This window comes from Cottoperca gobio, chromosome 3 (assembly GCF_900634415.1).
Source record: "Cottoperca gobio chromosome 3, fCotGob3.1, whole genome shotgun sequence".
Classification (NCBI taxonomy): domain Eukaryota; kingdom Metazoa; phylum Chordata; class Actinopteri; order Perciformes; family Bovichtidae; genus Cottoperca; species Cottoperca gobio.
Window position 1 is genome coordinate 25,907,239 of NC_041357.1, and position 27,091 is coordinate 25,934,329.

The window sequence follows — 27,091 nt, forward strand, 5'->3', positions numbered from 1 at the left end:
TTTGTTATACAGTCCACTGCAGCAGGCTTTATTTAACTCTGTGATTTCTCTTCTTATCTCAACCTCTTCACACTCCTCACATGCACAATCTGACAATCACACTATGTTATGACACCTACTGAAAATGTGATTAGGACCTAAAATGTACCTTTTGCTACTATTCTCAACAACTGCAAGTTCCCCTGCTCTGTTGACACGTTTTAACATTAAGTCAAACTATCTAAGGTACTTTGTAAAATTCAGTTTATGGACATTATTTAAATTGTTTAGCTGCTCACTCATAGTCATGTCTGATGAATATGAACTACCGCCAGCAGCCGGTTAGCTTAGCTTAGCACGAAGACTGGAGACAAGGAAAAACAGCTAGCTTTGCTCTGTCCAGCTGTAGAAAATCTGTTCACTTATTAACAATACGTTGAATCTGCTTCAAGACTCTGGTGCTGGCCTACAGTGCTGTGAATGGATCAGCACGGCCATGGTCAAACCATTCACCCCAGCTCGCTCACTTCGCTCTGCATCGGCCAATCGGCTCGCTGGTATCCTCATAATGGTTGTCGCTTATTGGACAAAAGAGTCAGCTAAATGTAATGTCATGTTGGGATTTTACTGGGGATTATGGTTCATTTGTGAGTTTTAGAGGTGCCGGTAGGTGGATGTTGTTAGTTGTGGACAGTGTCAGGCTATCTGTTTCCTGACTGTATGCTAAGCTAAGCTAACCAGCAGGTGGCAGTAACTATCCTGCCTTACTTTAACTGCTCATTTCCCTTTATCTGGTTAAATCATGTAATCTTGCAGTTGGATTTGTTAATTCAAGAGCCCATAGAGGATGTAACATAAGAAAAGTCTGTCTGCTAATTGTGTTTCATGTTAGTAATGGTTCTTGTTATTGACATGATCTATTATTATTAATTTTATTTTGTCGTATTCTAATTCGGCAAGACATTCCACTGGCAAGTACTCTTTCTCACTAGCGCTAAGCACTTGCAGTTTGCCAGCTCTTCCGTTCTTGCCAAGTTACTTAGCATTCTTGCCAACACGGTTGGGATTCAAAAGTAGATCACAAGACGTTCTAAAAGGGTCTCGGACAGGGTCGCAGCACAATGGCGAAGAGACAAAGTCATAACGCACCTGAGTTTTTTGACTTGACATTCTTGGGTGTTGATGGCGACTTAGGAGGAGACATTTCTGCTTCTGTTTCATCGTTCTGACTTGGGTCCTCATTACATTCCTCTCTCACAGACAGATCTGCACAGAAAAAAAAGTGTTTCACAATCAAGAGATAAATATACAGGCTGTAATATAGCTGTTGGCTTGGCGGTAGATGGGAATGGTGAGCTTGGTGCAGAAGAGACAGCGATAGGTTTGGACAAAAACGGAGGAAACTTCTTGGCCCATTAAGTCTGAGAAGAAGAACGCATTCAAAATCTTTACACCCAATGATCATGGTCGCTTTAAATTTATTGATTTTCTTTTTTTTAAGCACATACCGTGTGGATGTGTTCATTTGCTTTTTAATCTCAAAATACTGTTTACAAAAGCTGATTTCTTTTTACTTTAGACCTCTTACATGGGCAACATATACATGATTACCACTTTAACCTTAAAGGGCTTGATGGAAAAGTTGCTCTGGTATGATGAGGATACATACAAGATATAAGCAGGACACGTGAACCTCATTAAAACAGAGCGAAACCCCTTGGACAGTGATTCTGACCTTGCTTGTTGAGGACAGACTCCTCAGCCTTGCCTTCGGCTTTGGTCTCTCCCTCATCGGGGATTTTGTTGGCCATGGTGCTGGACACGTAGAGCTTGTTGATGTCGAGGGTGGTCTTACTGAAGGGTGACATGGTGGAGTGCATGCCTGCATAGCCATTTGGAGAACAGCTGAGTGCAGCTAGGTCCAGGGCTTTCCCCCCTGTGATGATGGGGATGTTGAGCGAAAGCTTGCGACGGCGGTTGGGCGAGGACGTCTTGGTGATGGAGAGGGGAGGAGGGGAGGAGAACTTGCGGCTGGCACGCGGCGACGTGGGTGGCTCGCCGTAGAGGAGTTTGTTGCTCTGGCTGCTGGCAAAGAAAAGCTCCAAAGAACTGCAGGAAAATAGAGAATAAAAGAGGAGGGAAGGACAGAAACATGAACATTAAAAGAACATCTTTCACTACTAAAAAAACATCACTTTTGGGATTCTGGATAATTATTCCCAGTGACCTGAATAGCAGAGAGAGGATGGGGGAGAAATGAGGATAATGGGGGTGCATGGAGCGCTTGGTGTCGGTACACAGAAGTAGAGAGGGAACACATTAACCACAGGGCTCTTCGGGAGCTCCTGCCTCCCTATTTAAGCTACATTGTTTAAGACAGCATCCTCCTTGCACTGAGAGCCACCCCCTCTGAAGGCCTATAAATAGCATGTCAAGTGACAGTGTGGGAGGCACGGGTGCTGCCAACAGCAACCAGCCCAGGGGAGGCCCACAGAGACATGGGGAGAGAGAAACACAGAGAAAAGGGGAGCCAGATAGAGAGAGGGAAAGTGGGAGAAAGAGACAGAGGTGCAGTGCAAAAAAAAACCCCAAAAAAGCAGGGGCAAAAACAGTGAAACTGAGAGGGAGGGGGCGAGAGAGGAGCAACATAGTGGATATGGATTCCACCAGAGCGAAGGCTGCTGGCTGGGAGTGGGCGAATGGGAAGCCTCCAGCCCTGTATGGTGTTAGCTGCAGCCATGTTGTGTCTACTCGCCGAAATTTGCAAAACAGTAAAAGAAAAGAGATGAGAATGGCAAAGATAGGAATGGGGGGGGGGGGATGAGAAAGGCAAAGCACAAAAAGCAAAGTGGAGAGTCAAGAGAGGACACAAGTGAAACAGGAAAGACGAGGAGAGATAATTAAGCGGTAGAAGAGAGGAGCAAGACAAAAAAAGAAGGAAGGAGGAGGAGAGGAGAGCAGGGTCTGGGTGCAAAACACCACCATCAATATTTAATACCGTAGAGCCGCTGCAGATGATGGGAGAAAGTGAGAGAGAGGAGGGAGGGAGAAGACGAGGAGAGAGGGAGAGGGTGGGGTCCTGCAGCAGAGTGAAGGGTTGCCATGGTGACAGCGCAGCTGAGAGAGGAATGGTCAGAAGAAAAATAAAAGTCAGAGAATGGAAAAGGGTAAAAGAGAGGAATGAGAGAGAAGAGGTGGGGTTAGGGAGAGGTGGGGTGGACGCAGGACCCAATTAACTGTGATGGTGGACAGTGGATTTGCTGGTGTGACCTCTCGCTGCCTCCCCTCGAGCCCCTTCTCACCTGGACCAGGTATGATCGCACGATGGACTGCTTACAGACAGTCCACGTGAGAGCAAAGACAAATCCAGACACCGAGAAAGTCCCACCTTTTCACTGCACCATTACAGCACTGTTGCTGCATCCTCAGGAGAAGAAATATGTGGAAATTTCAAAACTTTGTTTCTTTTTTCCCCCCGTTGTCACACGCTGCATGGATTGGCCTCGGAGTACGGTGCTCAGAGTTTAATGCAATAATCCATCTCAGCACGAAGAGGGACGACAACTAACTCCGAAGTAACTTAATTGCAAACACTGCCTCAGAGGTGGGCCATGCACAGGTCTCATGTTTAACTTGAGATCTGCTGTTTCTGCTGGTTCGGACTCTTCCCCTGTGATTGGTCGAGCATTTCCACTCCTTCACAATGTGCAGCACATTGATTTGCCTTGTTGTTGAAAGCTGCTATACAAACAAGCTTGTATAGAATCTTCCACATATCATAATAATAATATTAATTATGCAGTTGTTGCACTGATGCACCTGCAGTTTGATCACATTTTAATTTGACCTTGCAGCTCAGCTTGTTGGTTCACTGTAAGACTAAGAGTCGAAGTTACAGCCGTGCTAGCTGCCCTGCGAGGCTATACTTAGGCACTGTGGTGTTTTGAGCTAAAGCCTGCATGCCATTTGCTACTTAGCACTAAATGCGAGCTGCACATGAGGCTGATGGGAATGCCATAGTTTGGCGAGTATTTGTTCAGTAACCAAAATCTATCGAAACTTTGACATGATGATGAAATGTCATCATGGATCTAGGTGGTGGAACAACTAACTAAGCTTCTAGCGTAGTCTCAAATCATGTTGTACCTGCAGCTAATGTGAGTGCTCTGTTGTTTGCAAAATCAAATCAAAGGCACTTTTTATGAACGAGAGCTTTCAAATCAAAACCACGCAAACTGTAAATATGAGGTGGAGAAATTTCTTCTTGTCGTTAAAAATGACAGTTTTGACACAACAAGATATAAATCTCTGGTTCACACCAGCAAGAGGCCATCTTCAAACTTTAGCCTGCAGTTAAAATGTGGACAATTTCATACCAGTGCGCTCGTAAACTCCCTAATTAAACCTCTTGGAGTCTCTCACCGTGCAGGGATGGCGCTGATGGGCTTCTTGTAGATGGTGATGAGCTTGTCCAGCACCACGTCAGCGCTGGTGAAGACGCGGTAGGAGTGGAGGAAGGTGTTCAGGAAGTCAATGGAGAGGAAGCGCAAGTCGGTGAGCCTCTCCAACAAACGCTCCACGCTGGCATAGCGGATCTGCAGCACCTTGCAGGAGTTCATCATCTTGCTGAAGCGAATGTCGACATCATCGCAGTACAAGCTGGTGTCCGACCTGCGTTGGGATTTATGCGGCGGTTAGGAATGTGACTCACGGGGACTTAACTCCCAGTACTTAAGCAGCCAATGTCCAGTTTGTACACTTCTCTGGTCACATGTGGGTCAGTGGGTAGAGCATTAACGTTTCTATGGGTTGGGTTTACCCACTGGGAGAAAACTTACATCATAACATCTATACAATTATTATTATTTAATGTAGTCTTGCTAAAAACTGTTGCACTCCACTGAGTGTGTACATACAAACACATAATGTACATCGTTCCATAACATAAATCTGTTAGTTATGTAACGATAACTAACATATTTGAATCAATATGTTTTGTGTGTTTATGAGCACAGATTTAAGGGATATGAAGCATGTGAAGGAACTTTTCTATTGCAGAATTCAAAAGGTTAATAAAGGTCAAATTGGGTTTATGTTGGGGGCATGTCGTTGCGATGGTTAGGGTTAGATAATATGTTATGTCATCGAGGGTCCTCGCAAGTAAAGAAGTGCAGACGCGTGTGACTCTGGGCACACATGCATTTCTCATGTGTTTGTCGTGTATTTATGTAACGCCAATCTCTCTGTTTGTGCTTGTATAATGTATTTGCATTTCTGCGTGGTGTCAGACTCTCACTTAATCATCTGTGGCACGGTGACTTTACTGTTTTCCTCGAAGGCGTTCATCATCAGACCATTGCAGCGGATGTTGTCGATGCACTGCAAGGCAAGCAGACAGACAGAGAAAAGGATCTCTGTGAGTATAACAAAGCCGGTAAATGAACCTGGATGATAACAGCCATAAGAGTTGTTCTGTTCTAATCTTTGTGATCGTTACGTTCTGTCCTCTATAGCCGACTGTCTTAGCTCTCATTTTATGAGTTTCATTTGAATGTAAACTCCCGCTCATCTAAGGATGCTTAAGTCAAATCAACACTTCACTATCCTGCTGTGGGTTTGTCCTGCAGGTTAGGACACTCACCTGGCTGATGTCGCTTGTCCACGCCGACTTCTCCTGTCGGGATGAAGGCACCAGGATGATGGTGTAGGGCTGGACGTCTTTGGGCTCCACCATCACTTTAAAGTCCAGGTGCTCTATGTCTGGGCCGCTCCGCTCCCCTTTGGCTGCAGGGCACAAATTCAACAAGCTTTATTTGACTGTGACAGGGAGAAATAAAACACACTGAGAGAAAACACTGTAAGAAGAAAGAGGAACTGACATGAACAGAATAAGAGAAAGAATTTACACTTTGGCAAACATTAGGGAGACACCCTGCACAGTTACAGTTTGGCTCTCAGCGAGCAATGAGCTGCAAGTCTGTGTTTGGTAAAGTTTTCAAAAGGTGACGCCAAGTCCAGAAAAACTGCACATCTTTATGTGTCAACTACTACACACAGTAAATATATAATATACTTAATAACTTACACTCATCATCTGTCCCCTCTGGCTCCTCCATCAGTGTACAGTCTATGAGAGAGGACACTCCGTTCTGTGACAGGGTTGAAAGGTCACAGGGTCACACACAGTTTGTTACCAGCGAATGACACGAGGCTTCTGTAACGTCTGTGCTGAAACGCTACAGACTTTGTAAATGTCTACACCAGGGCCATTAAAACTCTGGATCAATGTTATGATCTGATGTGACTGAAACATTTTCTGGAGAAAAAATAAAAGATAAATTAAATGATTATTATTATATTTCTGTATAATATTAAAATTTCGGTCTATGCCTCGTTTATGTACTTTTATTTGTTTTTACAGCATATTATACTGTATGTTTGATAATGTACATACACACTTAACACACAGACACACTCACAGACACACACACACACACATGACTGACACATACAATTTTAAAGACCTTATTAGGATTAAATATGTAAAGGATTGATACTACATACTACAACAGTTGGGAAAATGTAAGGCTTTGACAGCCTTTTGTTTTCCAATGTCTCACCCCTCAATCGTGGAAATTGTAATTCCAAACACCCAAATTGCTTGAATTAGCTCATACCAGTTCAGAGAGGTTTGATCTGTTTTATAGGATAATTTAAGAAAAAGTTTGGGTCAATTAATTGGGTTGCGATATTTAAGTATCAGGTCCTCTTGATTGCGATCCTACTGTACCTTAGTGATGTGAAGTTTCCCCCCGGAGCCGCGGGTACAGATGATGAGATGTTTGGAGAAAAGGAAACATTGTCTCTCGCCTTCTTTCTTCAGAGACAGCGAGCCCAGTCGGCCTCTCGTGATCTTCCCTTTCTCGCTCATCGGCACCTGGATCAGGGAACCTGTGGCGCGTCAGCATCACACACACACACACACACACACACACACACACACACACACACACACACAAAGAAAACATGATATTTGAATGAGACCTTGATCTTATAATTGGCGTTTAACCTCCGAAAGGGAATAATTAAATGACACTCTCAGCTGTTCTTGTACCACAAGGTCCACACTCTCGGTTAAAAGACAAATGCACAAAATATTTCCTCCCGCAGTATCTGAATTTCGAGGGTAAAATGTGTGTGTGTGTGTGTGTAAACATTCAGACTCTTGTTGTTTGTAGTTTGCAGTTACAGTGAAATAAAAGAAACAGTCATGAGTGTGTGTGCGTCAGTAATCAATGATTTTGTTCACATGTGTGCAGAGGATGGAGGAAGGTGTGAACATCTGGGTGAGATTACATGTGATGCATCACAACAGAAAAGGCTGCAGAATAGATGGTGTTTAAATTCTGTTGTCCTCCGAACACTAAATATCACAACGACTCCCAATGTTTTCCAAAAGAAAATGTTGACTAAAGGTCATAATATCTAATATTTAGTTATGTTGCATGCAGTGCAGCGCAGTATCACGTTACTTAATTGCTAGTGAGTTACTAATTACAGTTTCTAATCTCATTAACGCTCGGGCACTTTGACATTTAGGGCTCGGCTTGTTTGCCGTTTTACCAGGAGTTAGATGGTGGATTAATGAATGAATATTTAAACTGAATGCTGAATCATCGTTGTCACTGATCGAATCAGCAGCTCTTAACAGTGACGGAGAGCTCAGCTGTGACGCACAGTACGTCACTTCCTCTTTAGAAACCTATTTAAAGACTGTGAAAGCCACAAAAACAATCTTAAGTTCATAAGTCTGTCGTCAACAATGGGCTGCTGAGCTCTTACGTTGTGTGCTTCTCACGTGCTTCTACAGGACAGTTTGAACAGCTTGGACCAGAATCAGACTGAACGTCTTTGCTTAGGAAAACAAGTCAACACACTAATAGTCAGTGCTTTGACCTGAGCCGTACGATATGATTCTGTCATCAAAGTGATTGATCCTTTTCCACCTCGTGCTAGCTTTGCGCAGAGACTTGAGTTCTAGTTTCTGGTGTAAGAGTGCTTTTGAGGTCAGGTTCTCTGGAAAGCTGTGTGCAGTCACAGAGGCTGCTTTATGGTCAGTAAGTCCCTCCCAAGTGTAGGGCTTGGTAACCTAACTAACTAACATTAGAATAAACAAGTTTCAGTCTTATTTCCTACAATGTTAACTCTTTGGTGTATTTGCTGACCATAAAGTTATCAATCTTCACCCTTTGGTCTGACTTACCTTGCCTAACAAATGTCTGACTGGTGTCCAGCAGCACTTCACAGCCCTCCACAATCATCCGCTCGATAGAGAGGTTCTTCCTGATGTTCTCCGTCTCACTCACCTCATCGTGCATGATTCTGAAGGAGCAGAATGACTTCAGATACTTGACAGTTCAGGTTGTATGTTCAATTCATTGATAATAGAATATCCCTCCACAAAGTCACTGTATGTATCTGATAGAGTTCTCTGTATTCACTCAATCAAACTGAGTTGTAACATATACTGTAGCACAATGTGCACTGTATGACGGACTGACAGTAGATCTACCTGGAAAGTTCCTCCAGTTTTGACTTAGCGTAGTCCAAACTGTTTCTCTCCACGTGCTCATGAGGCGTGTGAGCCAGCAGCTCGTGCAGCGTCAGGATGTAACGAGGGATCTGAGAGAGAAAGAGAGAGAATTATAACCACTTATTGAATATTGAGTATCTTTAATCGTGTTGTGTTAAACTGTACACTTCTCATCTCGACTGTAACGGCTCTCAGCATCATTGATGGAGCTTTGAAAACATCAGTTCAGACTGAAGAGCTACAACTGATCTCAGAAGTGGTGACATCTTACAATGGTCCAATTTGTAATAATTCATTCCCATACACTAATAATACATTGATTGCCTAATAGAGCCATTCTTACTTATTTATAACGCCCATAACTGCTGCAGTACTGATGTGACTGTGATTAAAGTTGGAGAGATTGATGCATTGAGAGATTGAGATTGATGCGTTTAAATGTTACACTTTAGCGGACACAGTTTTCCCCCTCGGAGGCTGACATTTGGTATGAAGTCAAGTGTTTGTCAGGATGTGTGCATGAATGCGTGAATGCGTGAATGCATGCGTGTACGTTGTCGTGTATGCCATCTTCCAGAATTCAGAATCCAGTCTTGACCAAACCAGAGTGACCAAAACTGCCAAACTGTCAAACGATCAAACGATCATGTATTCTAACTTTAAAAGACCCTAAATGCAGCGGCATAACTGTCACCTACAATAAACAAATATAACTTTGCATACAAATGAAACTAATTGCACTTACTATAATAAAGGTCTAACTCATAGGTGATATGTCTGAACAACACTTTCCCAAAACATGGAGGTACTGAGCAATGTTTACAAAGTTAAAAACATTACACTTGTTACACAACTGTGAAATGTGAAAATCCACAGATGTGTATGAAGGATCTGGATGGCTTTACAACACTGACGTGAATCTTGCTTTTAACGTCAGTTAATTCAGTGTTGTTTGAATAGTTTTCCAAGAGGAAGTAATGTTCGTGTGTGTGCACTGAACGTGTACTTTACAGAGATTAACAAGTGCCACAGAAAACCTTATGAAAGTGTGTGTGGATTGTGTAATAACCCTGCAGTTATCCACACTGTACCTCTGGACTCTTACCTGAAACATGGGGTAAGTGAGGAAGGTCTCCAGTGTCCTCTCCTCACAGTCGGGCTTGGCCTCGTACTGCTTCAGCAGCTTGTCGAAGTCTCGGTTCTGTTTGCAGTGGGCCAGGATCTGCAGGCTGTACTGGTGGTTCCTCACAAACTCCTGGTAGATGTTAAGCATCGGCAGCAGGATGTCGAACAGGTCAGCTGGAACGAGAAGCAGAAATATTCATGAATGCAGACAATAATAAATAATTCTCCATGAAAAAGAGTCAGTTGCTCTATATTTGTAAAGCTTTCTGCAAATGCCTAAATTAAGAAAGTGGACATGGGTGTTTGTTCTGATCTGTGCTATCGTTAAATCTTCATTTCATTCATTCATTGATTGCTGGACGCTATGAGTGCCACAAGCCATCCTCCATTATACTGGGATGGTGGCAAAAGTCTCACGGAAGAAGAACCTGCATTATCTTTTTGGATGTGTGATTTGGGGTGAACTGACCCTTTAACAAATACAGACTAAAAAAAGCCGCCTTATGTTGAACTGTGTTGGTGAGCGAGCGGTCGTCTCTGTGTCTCTTACCCAGCACCAGCGTCGGCCAGCTGGCTATCCGGGCCTTCAGGCCCTGGTAGAAGATCTGATGGAGGAACATGATGGTCTCACTGATACAAACAAAGAAGCAACATGGTGGTCAGTAGCTATTGTTTCTCTCTCTTTTGTTCACAAGTGCAGGCAGCTCACACTGCGCCGAGTCACACCACTATCACAACCAGTCTCCCCACCAGCCACCTGTTAAGGAAGATGCTGCTGACATCGTCGTGGGTGATGGGCGGCTTCTTGGAGCTGGCGGCCATGCGGAGCGGGCGCAGGAAGTTGTTGACCAGGATGTGGAGTTGCTGGACGTATTCAGCCTCCGCCTCCAGCATGCTAAACACCACCTGGTTCCTCTTTCTCATGCTTTCAGCGTGGGGTGAACGGATGTAGTCCTGGATGATGGTCTTCCACTTCCTGCGGCAAATCCAACCTCGAAGGAAACTCTGGACCTGTGATGAAAAGATTAGCACACAATAGTTAAGCAACCTTTGTGTGTGTGTGTGTGTGTGTGTGTGTGTGTGTGTGTGTGTGTGTGTGTGTGTGTGTGTGTGTGTGTGTGCATGAATTTGTGACTATACTGAGGTAATCCAGTGGGTTTTTGAAGGGTTTTACGAGCCTAATAAGCAACATTAGGCTCATTTATCTCTCTGAAAAAATGTATTTCAACTACTCCTGCAACTTTGGGGGCAGCACGGCGAGCTGTACACAACACTGACACATATTACCTTATAAGAACCTGCTAGCAAACAGTTGCTTGTTTACGCATCCTGCAGTCATTAGCATTTATTTGGAGTCGTGTTTCTGCTGACCTGACAAATGTAAGTCCAATATTCACTCCTTTAAGCTCTGTTTCGGTCTTTACCAACTCCTGAGAACAATATCATCTTCAGTAGTTTCATGTTTAACCAGCTAGTTGCCAACTTTGTCTATCTGCCGTGTGTGAATACAGCTTCCTGCTGTGTCTGGAGACAATTATTGTTGAGAGCGTTCAAAACAGAAAAGTTGTGGGCCGGCTAAAAACAAAACACTGAGCTTAAAAACACTAAAACGATCTGTCGAGCTGAGGGGAACTGCCGAATCAGGGTGATAATTATCTGTAGGTTAGTCACCTCAGCTTTTGCAGCTTTAAAGTAACTGGCTTTCCCAAACTTTCCAAACTCTCCAGCTTTATTAAGGAGCAGGCGGCTGCTTCAGTCGTGCTGAAGAACTGGCGGTTGTAGTGGATGAGGAGCTCCCTGCTGTGAATGCGAGAGTGAGCTTCCCTGAATAAATGAAGGTTAAAAATAAAAACCTGCAGGTACCCAGAGATGATGTAGTGTTTAAAAACCTGTTTCAGAAACCATATGTATGCGTGCTGGAGCAGATCAAACCTCTCCTAAAGAAAGAAAAGGTTTCTTACAGCAGTCAGATCTCACCTTCTTGATCTTCTTGATCTCGGTGTCATCTTCACTGGGAGGGACCTCTGGATTTGACTGGATCTTTTCATTGTCCTTGAGCAGTCCAGCGATCTGAAATCCAACACGATCAAACATTGCATTGACATCGCTCAGAGTACCTCACACTGTACGCGGCTATAATCCTACTCGTGATCTTGGTCATGTAATATTCTCACTCTGCACTGTGTTCATTGTGATTCTTGTTTTATACTTTTACTTCTATCCATTAGCTTGTTTCATAGAATTCATATATGTGAACAAACTGCAGCAGCTGCATCATTTACTCCCATTAGACTGACCACAGAAAACAGCTTTCAATAAAGAGCTGGAATGAAACAAAACACGCCAAAATCCATTGCTACGACACGTTTTAGGCATGAAAAGTGAGACATTTGATTATCATTCTGTAGAGCAGGCTGCAGTATCAGGACAATACAAGTTGATTCATGCATATTGAAAACATTCATTTCAATTGGAGCTAGCCATTAGCACATTAAAGAGAGATGCATTTGATCTAGTTTAGATGAATAATTAGGATACAAAACACTCAACAGTATTACAGAGTCTCTAACAAGACCGTCCCGGGTGGCGCTCGCCATGAACGCACAACATTGTAGTTTGGAAACTGGGTCGTGAACTTTGTCTATTGTCCGTTCTGTGTTTATACACTTTCACTTACATCTGTCCTCCCTGCGTACCATAAAGTAGCACAACACACACACACTCACAGGTATTACATGACATTACAAGGCGAGTTACCTCAGATTTTAGCCGCTCTATCTCGATTTCCCCATCCTCTATCTGTTGTCGAAGTTGCTTGGCAACCGTTTTCTCCGTCTCCACTATCTGGAGTAGATGGAGATACTTCTGCATGAGGGTCTCATGCTCTGTCGCCAGGTTCCTGTAACTACACAGCCACGCACACAGACATTGTAAGGACCTCATTAACGCATGTTTCATTTGCTCTCCATAGATTTATCAAAGCAAAAGCAGACCTCTGATCAGCATGTGTTTGAACCACAGACCTCACGTCTGCACCGAGCGCAGGCACTTACGCAACCAATTCTTCAAATACTTACGGGCTTAGCAAACCATGTGTGTAAAGCCTGCTTCTGCATGAGAAATAATTCTGAGCATTAGCCAGTTTAACAAAGGGTTTTAGTTTAATTTGATTCAACGTCACAAAACAGCTTGTTAAAGTGGAAATGTGCTGAAACAAATAAGTTCTATTAAAGCAATATACTGACATGTAAATATAGATGTTCATTGCCCTGCTGTGTGTCGCATGCTTACTAACTCCTGTACAGTAAGTGCTTCTGCCTTCACTGAGCATTAATCAATGTAATCTTCAATAAATCCAATCAACTGACCTTTGGCCATACACACTGACGACATTTAGAGTTCTCTTTTGGCTTTCATGGCCTTCTTTTGTCTCCCAATCTTAAAGGAGCATTTCACTCATAATTGTACAGTAGAGAAGAACGGCGGGAAAGTTAATGTTGTGCATCTCTGAATTCACAAACATCCTTAATTCTCCCATCATGCCGAGACTGAAGGGACTGAAGCCTGGCAGAACATATCGGAGAGAATATCAGATTATAAAATGAATCTTGTGATTGTTTACATTCTGTTGTAGTCTATAGCAGGGGTGTTTGTTTTGAGGCTAACACAAATGTTATTTCAGCCACGATAGCAGCGTTGGTTCTAGTGTAGCTAAAATATCTGAGGAATTGCCACAAAGCTTTGAACAAACCAAGCGGAAGAACAGTAATGACTTCGGGGATCCCCTGGTGTCTTTTTATTAGTTCTATACTTTGGTTGATGACCAAACACCTCAGCTGTACTTTCTGTTTAGTAGCTCTTAGTAAATGTTAGCATGTATATTTGTTTTGTTTTTAGGATTCCCACGGGCAGCACATCAGTGTGAGCGCTAACTTCCCGCGTCCGAACATGCAAATAAATACAACAGACAATCACACCTTCGAGAATGTGAAGTCAAACGATTTAGCTAAGCTAAACTAAGACGATGACGTCGGTAAACATCACACCTACACATCAGCATGTTTGATATTATCATTGGGAGCATGTTAGCATTCTGATGTTAGCATTTAGCTCAAAGAACGTGCAGCTTAGTCAGGACACAATTAATTGAATGTATCTCAACTTAAATCACATTAATCATCCTCTTAAGTCAGCTCTTAAAACCCTTTTAATTTACAGTACACACACACACACACACACACACACAAACATTCATGCTCAGAACATCTTCAGCTGAATGTGTGTATGTAGGTGAGAGGTCGTGTGTGCGAGGTACCTGGCCTGTGTGATGGCAGCCACCCACTCATCACAGTCCTTGACGTCCTCCGTGCGCAGCTCCAAAGCCTTCTGGTTGTCATGATTGAACGTGACGGTAAAGTAGTACTGGAAATCGACATGATAGAAAGAGTCAAATAATTATTCAGCATGCAACGAGACAATCCAAATATGTCACTGTAAAGAGCTTGTGCAACGGTGATCTGCAGGAAACCCTATCACAGGGAAAACCTTGCATGATTCGTCATCACTGACCGGCTTTTTCTTAAAAACCTACATTTTGTTGAGCGAGAGCTCCTGAGGGAAAAGTGTCGAGAGATTCATTATAAAGCCTCTGTGCATTCAGCCTGTAACCTGGCAACTCACCTCTGCATCGGTGGAAGCCTCTCCGCTGACGCCACGTTTTGTTTTGCTTTGTCAAAGTGATTTGGCTGCATTTTAGTGACACAAACCCCTCTGCGTCCTCACCCGTTTTATCTCCAGTGACCCTGCAGCCTTAAAGGTTCAGTCATGGCAATTATGGCAAATGCATGTGAATCTGTTTTCTAATAGGCTTATCAGAAACATCCTCAAATCAGCAAAGTGGTGGTCATCGCAGTAATACTCCAGACAGCCTATTCGTGGTAGAAACGCATCACATTATATAACACTGATGTAAATAGACCCCCACAAATCCAATATATCGGATTTTCTTTTTTTTATCCTTCCCAAATGCCACGAGCAAATCATTTGTGAAGGGGAGTAATGTTCCACATTTCCTGATGAGCAGCAGAATGGGCCTTTGTCAATAATGTGCTTCCAATCTCCCGCTTCCTGTGAGCTGGTGTGGCAAGCTTTTTTATTTTTGTGCCACAGAGACTCTCTCTTAGTAAGTGAGACAACGTAGGCTGTAGTGAATACTTAAAATCTACGAACAAAAGGTGTTGAATTTCCCCTGAAAGAGAGAAAAGATTAAACACATGTACTGATGTAATGATTATGATAATAGCTGCCTCTAATCACAACTGCAATTTAAGTTTTAAAGTTTATTTATAACAAAGCTTCTTTGAGGTAAACTTTAAAAAGTCATTGTTCAAATGACTATTGTTGTCTTTTAGTCTTTTGCTATTGTTTATACATTTACGTAGACAGCTCTTAATGTTTTGTTTGGGGTCATGGAGACCTCAGCCCTCTTTAGCAACTCTAAAAACCTACTTAACATTGTTTTATCTTTATCTTCACGAGTTTTTATTAATGAGAATTGCTTATTAACATAATTTTTAGCTCATAACACAGACACTTTACTTCTGTCCCCCTAACAAGTACATTTGGATTTATGTTACAGATGTTTTTATAGCAGTTTTTCCATCAGTGGTGAAAGTCTAATTGACCCAAGAATTTATTTTTTATATTTATTATTATTATTATTATTATTATTAGTAGTAGTAGTAGTAGTAGTAGTAGTAGTAGTAGTAGTAGTAGAAGTAGTAGTAGTAGTAGTAGTAGTAGTAGTAGTAGTAGTATTATTATTATTATTATTATTATTATTATTATTATTATTATTATTATTAGTATTAGTATTATTATTATTATTATTATTAGTCTTGTTATTATTATTATTATTCTTGTTATTTTTATTAGTAGTAGTAGTAGTATTATTAGTATTATATTATTATTAGTATTAGTATTGTTTTATTATTAGTAGTATTATTATTAGTATTATTTTATTAGTAGTATTATTATTATTATTATTATTATGTTATTTTATTATAGTAGTTAGTAGTATTATTATGTATATTATTATTCTTATTATTATTAGTATTATTATTATTAGTATTATTATTAGTATTGTTATTATAGTATTGTTATTTATTAGTAGTAGTAGTATTATTAGTATTATTATTATTATTCTTAGTATATTATTATTAGTATTAGTATTGTTATTATTATATTATTATTTTTTATTATTATTATTTATTGTTATATTATTATTATTAGATTATTAGTATTAGTATTATTAGTATTGTTATTATATTATATTGTAGTAGTAATATTGTTATATTATTATTATTATTATCATTATTATTATTATTATTATTAAACAGTAGAGTTTGCACCCCTGACAGTGGGGAAGCAAAGCTAATCTCAACAAAGTTTAAGGAGTTTAGTGCATAATGTTTGTTCTTTGCATAATTTGAACTGGAAAAGTGTAAATTGAAATAATTAAATAAACAGAAACTCAACACATTTCAAAACAAATGGAAATATATTAGAAACAGTGATAGTCCATCAGTGCCAAAGATATAAAAGACCTTTATTCATTCAGTCTGCACAAGTCATTGAGCCGCTCGCTGCTTCGATGCCTCTTTTCTGGACGCAGATATTGTTGAGAATTACTGAGATTACTTTATACAGTCATGATATTTATAAGTTTACTGTATAACTGACACTTTAATATTATACAATACATTCATGAACTGTAGATTTACATAAGGAGACTGTCAAGTTATCAAGTTACTCCACGCCTCCCCCCCCCTCTCTACCCGTCACCACCTCACATTTCTCATATGCCCATATTTGCTGTACTTGCTAAGTGAAGCACAGTGCCTCGGCATGTTGTTGCACATTTCGTTGGCCCCCTTCAAATGCACTTTTTCAGATGCAAATAGGGGTTGCCATAGTAACTGTGGGCTTAAACGTAGCTCGCCTTCTAAATGGGGAATAAGAACATTTAAAAAGTAGAACACTCCAAAGAATACAATGAGAACGGAGAGACAGACGGAGAGCGAGCGAGAGAAAGATCTTTTGCCTTCTTGAGGAGTGAGGGCTATAAAAAGCGCTGTAGCCCTGCAAGGTGGCAGTTGGCTTGGCATCTATTCGCTGCATTGTCCCTCTCCCTGTCACACACAGATAAGATCCAGCACTCGCCCCGGCCATTCCTCCTGCAGCTCTGACACACACACACACACACGCGCACACACACACACACACACACACGCACACACACACACACACACACCGGTGACACGCTCATCAGAAATCTGTTGTAATCTGCACATGTAACAGCTTTAATGTCAGAAAGCTACAGTAGCATTGCCTCAGACGACCTCTGCAGTCTGCTCATTGACTTGAGTGTCATTCTTTGTTTTTGCAGAGAGGGGAAAGTGAAAAGGAAATCCGTATGCCCTCAGACACCTGGAGCATTGATTACTCTTCCTGTCCTCATTTCACCTTTTATAGATTGACATCGGCGTATGCAGGAGGACACAGGGAGACACATGCAGACTTGGACACAAACACTGACACGATTGATTGCCCACCACAAAGTGTGCAGTTCTCTCACATGAAAAGCACGTATTTGAGCAAACACACATCCAAATGTTATAAAGCGTGCACAGAAATATGACACCCCCACACAAATAACACAAAACTGAGAGAATTCATTGCTGACACATATTATGTAAAAGGACACGTGCTGAACAGAAGACTGTGTTATGCTAATTGAAGGCTTTCAAAATCATTTAATTCACTGTTGAAATAAATTCACTGGAGCAGCCTGCATGAACAGCTGTCATCATCGATGTCACTCCGTCCATATTTCATCCCCAGAATAGAGCTCTGGTCCTGACTGTGAGGAAAATAAGCTCGACTGTGAGCAAAGTTTAAGAGAGTGACCAACAAGTTCTCTTAACTACACACGAACTCTCTTTCTGATGCGCTACCTTCAGTTGAGGTCTGGTTGATGTCAGGCAACTAAACCTCTGGACAGTCAAAGTTCACGTGACTCTGTTACCAGAAAACAAACTAAGCATTTACTTGTTCCTAAATCGTCTAAATTCTGCTGGCACATCTGTATGACGCCCTCTCGGTGACACTGACACTAATCCTGACAGCTCTGCCAACAAAGAGCAGAGGGCAAGTGTTTGAAGAACATGACGTGACACCAGAGTTCAGCTCCATGCACGGCGACACCAGGTAGCTGAGGGAAGCAGCAGCATACAGAAACTGTAGGAGCCACTTCTCAATAAACTCATAATGAATGTATCTTTTATTTGTCATTTATACAGTAAAATATAAATATTATAGCTCAAGATTATAATCATAACATGGCAACTTACAGTAAGAATAACTCAACAGGTTTTCTTTTTATTAGGGGATGTGCAAAAGTAACATTTCTTCCTGAAGGTTTAGCATCAAAATACAATTTTGGGTCGCTAGATGGTTATATAATATTCAATATAAGGCGCATATTCAAACAACATAATAGGAGGGATTGATATGACACGCTCAATATTTGTAGGGGATTTCGGGTGTACACAGGTAGAAGTTAAAGATGTTTTTGTAGGATTCAGGTCATGAGAGCACAGAATCTAAATTCTTCTAATCTTCCACTGGAGTTATTATAAACAGCTTTAGGAACAAAGATCTGTTGTGAGCACAGCTGAGTCCAGAAGGATGTGGGCACCTACATTAGTTTGTTTGGTCTAAATGCCCCAAATTATATTTAAAGAAAGACAAAACACAGTGTTTGCTAGTTTGCAAACTTGGTCGCCTTTCATTTGCTGTTTAAGTTTAGAAGTACAAACACTGTATGTAGTGAAAGTGCAACATGTCTGCAATGAGGCCTGAAGTCCAGGTTCTTCATTCCAGTGAAAACTTTCAAAAGGAAAACATTTTATTAAAGGCATTGGTTGAAAACAACCTGTTTGCCTCATACAGGAAGATTATGCTGACTGAAGAGATAAAAGGACCCATCACTTTGACTTTTGACATCAATTCTTTATTGGCTCTGCTGCAGGTGGAGCAGAAGAGACTGCAGCTGGCAGAGCAGATTTCAGAAGGTGACTGCAGTCATAGCTCAAAGCAGCTTGACCACTTTTCTGGCTCTTAAATGTTTTTTTATGCCACAAGGTTTCTTCCTTGCAGCAGCAGCAGCAGCAGCAGCAGCAGCAGCCTTCCCTCACCCCTTAAAACTGTTTCGCTGGAGGCGACCATGCTTTCCCTGAGATTATTTCTGACCCTGTCACACTGGCATTACAAAACAAAAACAGTGGAAATGGTGTAGCCCTCACACATTTTAATCCATGGCACTAAATGCCAGAGGAATTAAATCGAATGAGGGATGATGTACTGAGAAACAAAAGCATGCCTGGGACATCGTTTGGGTTTCATTCATGGCTGTCGTTAACAACCCCATGATAATGAGAGAGAGCTATCAAATGAACCAAGCCGCTATAAACCGGGGAGACGCAGTTGCCAAGGTAGGATGCTATTAATATCAAGACAAGGAATTAAATCAATACGTCAAAACGACAGGGAAGGGGCAGCTCTCCTCCGCAAGATGGCAACCTGCAAAGTTTGGATGCTGTTTTAAGTTTACGCTCTGCATATGAGCTGCAATCCCTGAACATTTAGGATGTCTAAAAATATAAGAGCTTACATAAAATAAAATGAATGTGCTGCAATACATACTGTGATGATAACGAGAAGAGAAACGGAAAGGCACATTAGTTCTAGTGTCTGCAAAGTTTCACAGGGAATTACATTTATCCTGCCAACTTTAAAGCATTGTGCATGTGTGTATGAGTTACCTTTGAGGCAAGCTGTGGGGGCTATTTTAGTGCAGAATCAAGACAATCGATCAGTTAGAATGACGCCATTACGTAACACTGAGCGTAAAGTGAACATCTCTGGGACATTGTTTGCGTGATAACTAGATGTTGGGATAAAAACAGCAACTGTGTCGTTAGAGGTTTTGCTGTGTTTACACAATACTTCCTGTAATGCACGTTCATTACGGCAAGTTTCTCCCATCAGGGAGAACACAGCAAGCAGCGTTAATGAGCTGCGTCCGATCCCTGGCACGGATTGCATTGACAGCACCAGTAAGTCAGACTTAAGGGAGCTCCCCGTGTGATCGATATCTTACCTGCTTCTCTAAGCATTCCTTCGCTGAGAGAGATGGTTTGGGTGACGGTGCCCTGTCACAAACACATCCCTCCAACAGGTACAGTCCGGAGGGGCGTGAGCTGGAGTCGTTCTCGAAATAAAACAACATGTTCTGCAACAACGCGAACCACTTTGAATGCCATTTTGTGTTGTCTGAGCTTTTCTTACTCAAGCAACCTCGCCTCGTCCCATCCTTCTTCGCTAAAAGAGCCAGATAGGTGATGTGGCCGTCATTGAGTCTCATCCCTTTCTGCATTTTGGATGTGAATCCGAGAGGATCTGCAGGAGATGCCTGCGGACTCTTACATGTTATTCTTCTTCTCAGCTACTCCGAAACACAGTCAGACTTGGTGGGCAGCAGCCCACTCCCGTGTGCCCATCCACAGTTGCCACACTAATGTCTGCAAAGGCGAAAGAAATTGGCTAAAGAAGAAGAAGAAGAAGAAGAAGAAAAGAAGAAGAAGAAGAAGAAGAAGAAGAAGAAAAGGATGCGCAAAGTTACGCATTCAACTAGACTGATTCCACGCTGCGAGCACACTACAGCAAGCCCCGACGCCGTCTTAGAAAAGCCTTCCCCGTGAGCCCGAACCGCTCATGATGAGGACTGAGGTGTCCCCGTGCATAGCCTCCACACGCGCAACACAAGCGAGCGCGCGCGCGCACACAGCATTCTGTGCTCACAGAGGGAGGAAGCGCAGTCACGTGACCCGTCCCCGGAGCAGCAGATTTCAGCACCTTGGACAGAAACTCCGAGGAACAACAACACAGAGGAGAGAGACGCAGCTTCTTCTTGTGGAGAATCCCGAGGAAGATAAGGCTTATCAGGCAGGCCCTATAGACCAACAACACACACACACACACACACACACACACACACACACACACACACACACACACACACGCACACACACACACACACTTGAGAGGAGTGTTTTCTTTCTCAAAATGTTAACCACATGTGTCTGGGGAATCAAGATGCAATGATAATGTCAATCATGTACAGTATTTCTATGGACTATTGTAATGTTTATGATGTATATAGTGTTTAAGTGTCCATGCGTAAGTTATTATTAAGTGTGTAAATTAATTTGTAATAGTTCTTGACCTGTTACGGAACAAGATAATTCAATACTTTCTCACATGGTGTGCTTAATAAATTAGAAAAACAAAGTCGACCCTTTTCAAGATAGTTTACTGTACCAAACATACAATATTTACTCCCGCAATAAGTCATGTAGTTTATTTTTTAACCGTGTTGTAATTGTTGTACAGGTGTTCATATTATTGTGTCCATGCTTATCCCAAAGGAAATTGATTTGAAGTGTGGGCAACAAAAACAACACACACAATAAAAGTAGACCGCACACTTCGCCCACAGATGACAGAGAACGAGTGCCAGTGACAGCATGCATGATATAATACCATACGGACAGAAGAAAGCAGCCCAGTCATTACCAGCGTACACACCTAGATTGGGAACCACTGGTTCAAAACTCCTAATAACTAAAGTAATTAAAACTAGCTACAATACACAAAAGACAGATTACACATTGATGCATTAGTTATACCAATCTACAAATGTAATGTATTATCTATCAGGTATAGTTATAACTTTTGACCCCTGTACTTTTACTCAAATAGATTTTGAATGGAGAGCATTTCCTTATAATGGAGACTATTTACATTGTTGTATTGCTATTCCTACTAAAGCTTGTAAAGAATTTGAAAATATTCAGATATTGTTACGCCGCTGCTGAGAAGTTTCACTTTCTCTAGCTTGGGGCTAAAGTGTTTGACTTTGAGTAATCCTTAGTGTGGGGGCAAGGACTGTGTTTGTGTGGTTGTATGCCTGTTACTAAGCCACTGTTGGTTATTGTGGGCATGTGTGCGTGCCTGTGTGGAGGTGTCTGCATGTGTGTATGTCACCGGGGCCTAGGGGGTAATTAAAATCACCTGCATACCTGTTGATCATCAGTTTTTGTTGTAACAGAGAGGGGGAGAGTAGGGAGCCATTATTTTCTGTTGACTGCAGTGTCTTTATTGTTGGTCCAGTTTTGCTACATTATCTGAGCGTGTCGGACAGACCTCCCTGCATCAGCCCTCTGAGCGGCTACTTGTTGTCTTCTGATAGTTGGTACAACACTTAGAATAACTTTATATATAATGTACACTGCATGTATACAGATTATGTAACTCTCTCTCTCTCTCTCTCTCTCTCTCTCTCTCTCTCTCTCTCTCTCTCTCTCTTCGTCCCTCACCTTTCAAGTAAAGAGGATGAGCATGAAAGTGGTACTAGAGCACACATCCTCTGGCTCTGTCCATATTCACACTTCCTGTCTAATTAAGCATGGGTGGTGAAGCAATTCACCACCCATGCTGTCAAGCAGACAGGTAGCCACTGATGGTGAACACTCCTGCAACTCCTGGGTCAGTTTGTACTACGCTGAGTTTATCATAACTTGTACTGTGTGTTTAAATATTTTTAATCTTCCTGCTCTCTGTTTTCTGAATCTCTGATTTCAAGACTACACATTTACTTTCTTGTCCCAGTGATAATAGACCTTGTTTACTTCCAGCAATGATATAATACATAATCTACAGCCTCTAAACCTTTGTGCTTGTCTCTCTCCGTCCTGTCCTGCCACTATTATAGAACATAGAAAGCGCAGAGTTAACAAAAGCCTCTCAACGCCGTCCACTGCTGGAACATTTACATATCTAAGAGGGCGAGAGAGATACTCATTAGGGTTGGCCCATAATTAATCCAGGATTACCATATTGGGGCGAGGACACACACAATGGTTTATTTCATCACAGGGCATTTCACAGTGGGATCATAGTGCTTTGTCTGTGTTGGATCATTAAAAGGATCCAGGGAGGTAACAGGGTATAGTTGAGTGAGATTCGACTGCTCTAGATTCAACCAGTTTTTTGTTATTTTTATTAAAAAACGAGAGAGGACAATCCACCATTCTTAAGTATTTTATTTCATTTTCCCCTGTTTTTGGTGTCAGGTAGAGTAAAGAGTGGCAGGGAAGTGAAGGGAGAGAGATGCGACGGTGTGGAATGAGCTGGAATTCAACCCCATGCAGCCATTAGCGGACTGAGCCACCAGGACGCCCCAGGCTCAGCTCTGTTGCCGGGCTTCTTCCATCCCATAATCAGCCCCTCAGACAGGGATGGTAATGAGGTGGTGATTCTCCTCTCTGACTGGCACTGATAGTAAAGATTATTTTTATGGCTCCCTTTTATAGATGTTATAAAATTGAAAGTGATGCAGAAGATTGGAGAGACGGAGCGGTGATGACATTTGACAAAGGTCATGAAGGGGGATTCAAACCCATGAAACTGTGGCCAATCAGACGGCAGCTTGTAGAGGGCGGAGCCCGCAGCTGGAGGTGATTTTAGACATACTGTGCAACAGGATTTTCCGTCATTCTTTCTGGGTGTTTGGGTCGCTGTGTATCAATAAACCAGTTATTCATCAACAAGGCGGGTCTAATGCAAGGCTTTCATGTGGCTTCAGAAAAAACCCATCACAATCTGACAATCTCACAGCTTTGACATATTATTGACTTATCAAATGATGTTATGTAATAGTGTGAAGTACCTGACAAAAGAAGGTGTGCACTCGCTTTTTGTCAATGTCTCATAATATGTCTTGGGACTTGAGACTGTAAAAGAGCACGAATCCTCTCACGCTCAGCGCCCGACCATTCAACCCCAGTTATTGTCTGAAGTCACGTCTCATTAGGGACGCTGTCAGTCTTCACTGGACATTGAAGTCATGCAAAGACTTGCTGGATTATGGAAGCAGCCTTAACACTCAACTAACATTTGTCAACAAAATGCCAATTTATAGTGCATCTATGTTTAGACCGGCACACTCGATACATATTTATGACATCTGAAAACAAAGTTAGTTGCTCCTGTTAGAGTCGTGGTAAAGGACTCTGTGGATTAATTGTGTTGGCAGGAGACTACACAATACATGTGTGTCAAATATGGCAGTTGAGGATGTGGATGTATTGAGTGTAGACTTTTTAAGGGAACATCACAATTCTGATCCTTTTACGTGAAATACCAAAATGAAAATGACCTTCTAGCACACTAATGAAACAACAAGGTCAAAGGGTAGGCAGTAACTCAAGAAGAGAAGTTGCTCTTGGATTGAATAACAAAATAACGCACATTGAAAACAAGCTTTTTATAGTTCTGCCAGAGTGTTTGTATAAGTGGCTGTCTACTGCTCATTCTCTCTGGTAGCAGATTGGGCAGTGTGGGCAGCTCTCAGACTCGGGGATTTGGCCGTAGCTCCATGCACTCTGCTGTGTGTCAGGTATTGCATGCAGGGTCACCACCTGGCTGCAGCATCCTCAGGCCAAGCAGCATCAGAGCTGAGCTTTAGACAGGGACGAATACAACCGCAGATCTCACCCACGTATTACCTTAACTGTCCCAATAAATACAAAAACAGGAGGAGGAGAGTGGTTAAAAGATGACTCAGACCCTTAGACATAGAAATTCGTAAACAGAAGAAGAAAGTTTGCTGTGCCCTCTGTGCCCTTTCTTTGTTGTACCTTTGTTTATACAGTGAGTCATTATTTCAGATGTCATACTACTGTATATTAGAGAAGGCTTCACAACAATGGGACAAAGATGTGCAACAAAACAAGATACATTTTTGTGTTCTCTTTGAGAGAGCTTCAGAGAGTTCAAGTGACGATGTCTTATCTTACCAGAGAGGCTACATTTGATTGAAATTTGGAGAAAGTTGTTGTCTTTCTTACCAGCAGAGAGAACCCTAAAAATCAGGTCAAACGTGTCTAATGCTCTGGTTTATGCTTCAGCTTCATTTTGCATTCAGGGCTAGCTAGCTAAAGCATGTAACATGCTTGATTAAGAAGGAAAACATTCTACCCATTAAAAATCAACATGTTAGCAGCTTCATCGTTAGCATGTTAGCGTACCAAGGTTAGCATCTTGTGAGTACAGCCTCACAAAGATGGGTGTAGACTGTAGTCTTGTTTATATCCTGTTTGCTAGTTTTAGATTGAAACAGGAAATAAAAAGTGTTGACAGGATTTAAAAAAATGGCTGTATTTCTGCTACCAGGCATCTGAACTTCTGAGAAGGTTTATCCAATGTGTCATTTCTTAAGAAAGCTACACCTACATCCTCCATTTGGAAATATTTTTAGGACTTTTGGTGAATGTTAACCCGATTTAACATTTCTAAACGAGTATTTTAAACTACAACCAGCCCTAAAGTGCAGCTGAACATGTTCCCATATGCCCCAAGAACTGTCTACCCTCGTCTCCCACCCTCAACCACCCTCTTCCCCCAAACCTCCACTGTGTGACCCTGTCAGAGTGGCATCTGCCTCTCTGTCTAACAGGTGTCATACCACAAGCGCCGCACACTGCAGCGTCAAACGGCTGGCCTAAAGATATATGCTAATTTCATGCAAATGCCATATAGCAGATCTGGAGGTGAGGCATATTAATGAAAGGCAAAGCATCATAATCAGCCAGAGAAGTGTGCTGTCCTTGACAAGCGGGCCGTCGCATCTTCAAATGTTACTGAAGGTCAGCGGACAGCACATCAATGCTGACACTGCTGAGGCTTTAGGCAACATCTGCTGTGACACGCGGCTGCACGGCAGACGCGTGGAGTCATGCGTGCGCGTGAACATTCACACATTTGCACTTACAGACATCGTCCACCATCACACACACACACACACAGTGCTGGCTGTGGGATGTGTTCATTATTATAATATAGTCGGTGTGGATCTAAAACTGGTCATATTTAGGATCAGATGAAATATTTGACTGAGTGAGTGGTAGATGTTTTACAGACTCTAACTGCTTGTTTAATGTGAAGTATGGTTATTAATTCAGTTGACAAAAGACATGTCTGGAATGTGTGCTTGTTCCATTTACAGGCTCAGTGCCCGCGGTGTGTGAAACACAAAGTCAGAGCGCAGGGTCAACTGCAGGTCAGTATGGCGCATTGCAGCACTACAGCATGCGAGGAACCAACAGGAGGACCCGGTTCAGCAGTAGAAATGTCATTGAGTCGCTAAACCTACTTCTGACCCAGGGGTCATGTGTGGTGAAACTCTCTCCCGGTCACAACTGCCTGTAATGTGCAACACTTGCTGTATCCTGGTGTGAGACTGCGGCTATATGTGGAGCTTTAAAGTGTCTATCATCAATATTCTTATATCAACAATGTATCACATGACTGCGTGTATTTGAAAAAGGTCTCTCGTACTGATGAAGTCACTTATCTTTCAGCTTATAGTTTTGGTTTTCTAACTTCACTCTGAAACATCTCTAAAAACCGACCTTACTCTCCCTGCTCAGCACAAAACAGCAGACAGATAAGCTTGTGGCCAAAATGTTTCGTCCATGCAATTCACTGATAGGCACAATATTTATCTGGGATCTGAAGGCAAAGCTGTAGCTTCACAAGCACAGATGATTGCACATTTACTGTAGATAGACACACAGGTTTAAGCAGGCACATGTCTACACTAACACACAGCTACAAACACTCAAAACACACACATTCCAGCAGAGAGTGTCATCAACTGTTCAGCCTCTCTTCTGTCTTGTTCCTTTTATAGAAGCTGTTTGGTGGAGAGGCCTAAAATTCGATCATGCATTTTCTCATGACTGAAGCCCTCCATATTTAGAGAGTCTATTTGTGGCAGTGTCTCTCCACAGTTGCCTTTGCCATGCCCCGAGGAGAGAGAGAGAGAGAGAGAGAGAGAGAGAGAGAGAGAGAGAGAGAGAGAGAGAGAGAGAGAGACTAATAAACCTCCCAGAGATTGCCTCGCTTAGTTTCAAAACTGCAGCAGAACTGGCAATCGCCGCCTGCAGTGCACAACAGTGCATGAACACAGTGATAAAGTGGAAAAGGCACGGTGCTGAGGGTCGACATAACTGCAGGAATAGATAGTCTGACCTGTGCAGTTTGTGAAAATGCTGTGCCATAGCCTTGGGTTGAACACCATCAGCTCTATGTTTGATACCTGAAGAGTTTTAGCCTTGTTCAACTTTTTGTCAGAATATATTTCCCACCTTGAGCACAGAAGAAGAATGAAGAGAAATTCTCAAATGTATATATATATTTTTTTATTTT

The 27,091-nt window shown here is 42.1% G+C and overlaps 1 protein-coding gene across 1 annotated transcript in view; it reads right to left on the bottom strand.

The window, feature by feature from the left end:
* LOC115025090 (ras-specific guanine nucleotide-releasing factor 1-like) overlaps positions 1-22,784 on the bottom strand; it is a 29,094-nt gene extending 6,310 nt beyond the window's left edge. The window contains exons 1-16 of the mRNA XM_029457146.1: positions 19,920-22,784; positions 14,013-14,119; positions 12,455-12,602; positions 11,675-11,767; positions 10,455-10,708; positions 10,248-10,327; positions 9,678-9,871; positions 8,552-8,661; positions 8,243-8,361; positions 6,770-6,930; positions 6,065-6,128; positions 5,621-5,763; positions 5,276-5,358; positions 4,402-4,650; positions 1,715-2,088; positions 1,129-1,245 (exon numbers count right to left, since the gene is read on the bottom strand). Of these exons, the coding sequence (XP_029313006.1) occupies positions 1,129-1,245; positions 1,715-2,088; positions 4,402-4,650; positions 5,276-5,358; positions 5,621-5,763; positions 6,065-6,128; positions 6,770-6,930; positions 8,243-8,361; positions 8,552-8,661; positions 9,678-9,871; positions 10,248-10,327; positions 10,455-10,708; positions 11,675-11,767; positions 12,455-12,602; positions 14,013-14,119; positions 19,920-20,195 (2,572 nt within the window). The 5' untranslated portion in view covers positions 20,196-22,784. The remainder of the gene's footprint in view (positions 1-1,128; positions 1,246-1,714; positions 2,089-4,401; positions 4,651-5,275; positions 5,359-5,620; positions 5,764-6,064; positions 6,129-6,769; positions 6,931-8,242; positions 8,362-8,551; positions 8,662-9,677; positions 9,872-10,247; positions 10,328-10,454; positions 10,709-11,674; positions 11,768-12,454; positions 12,603-14,012; positions 14,120-19,919) is intronic.
* Positions 22,785-27,091: the final 4,307 nt, after the last annotated feature.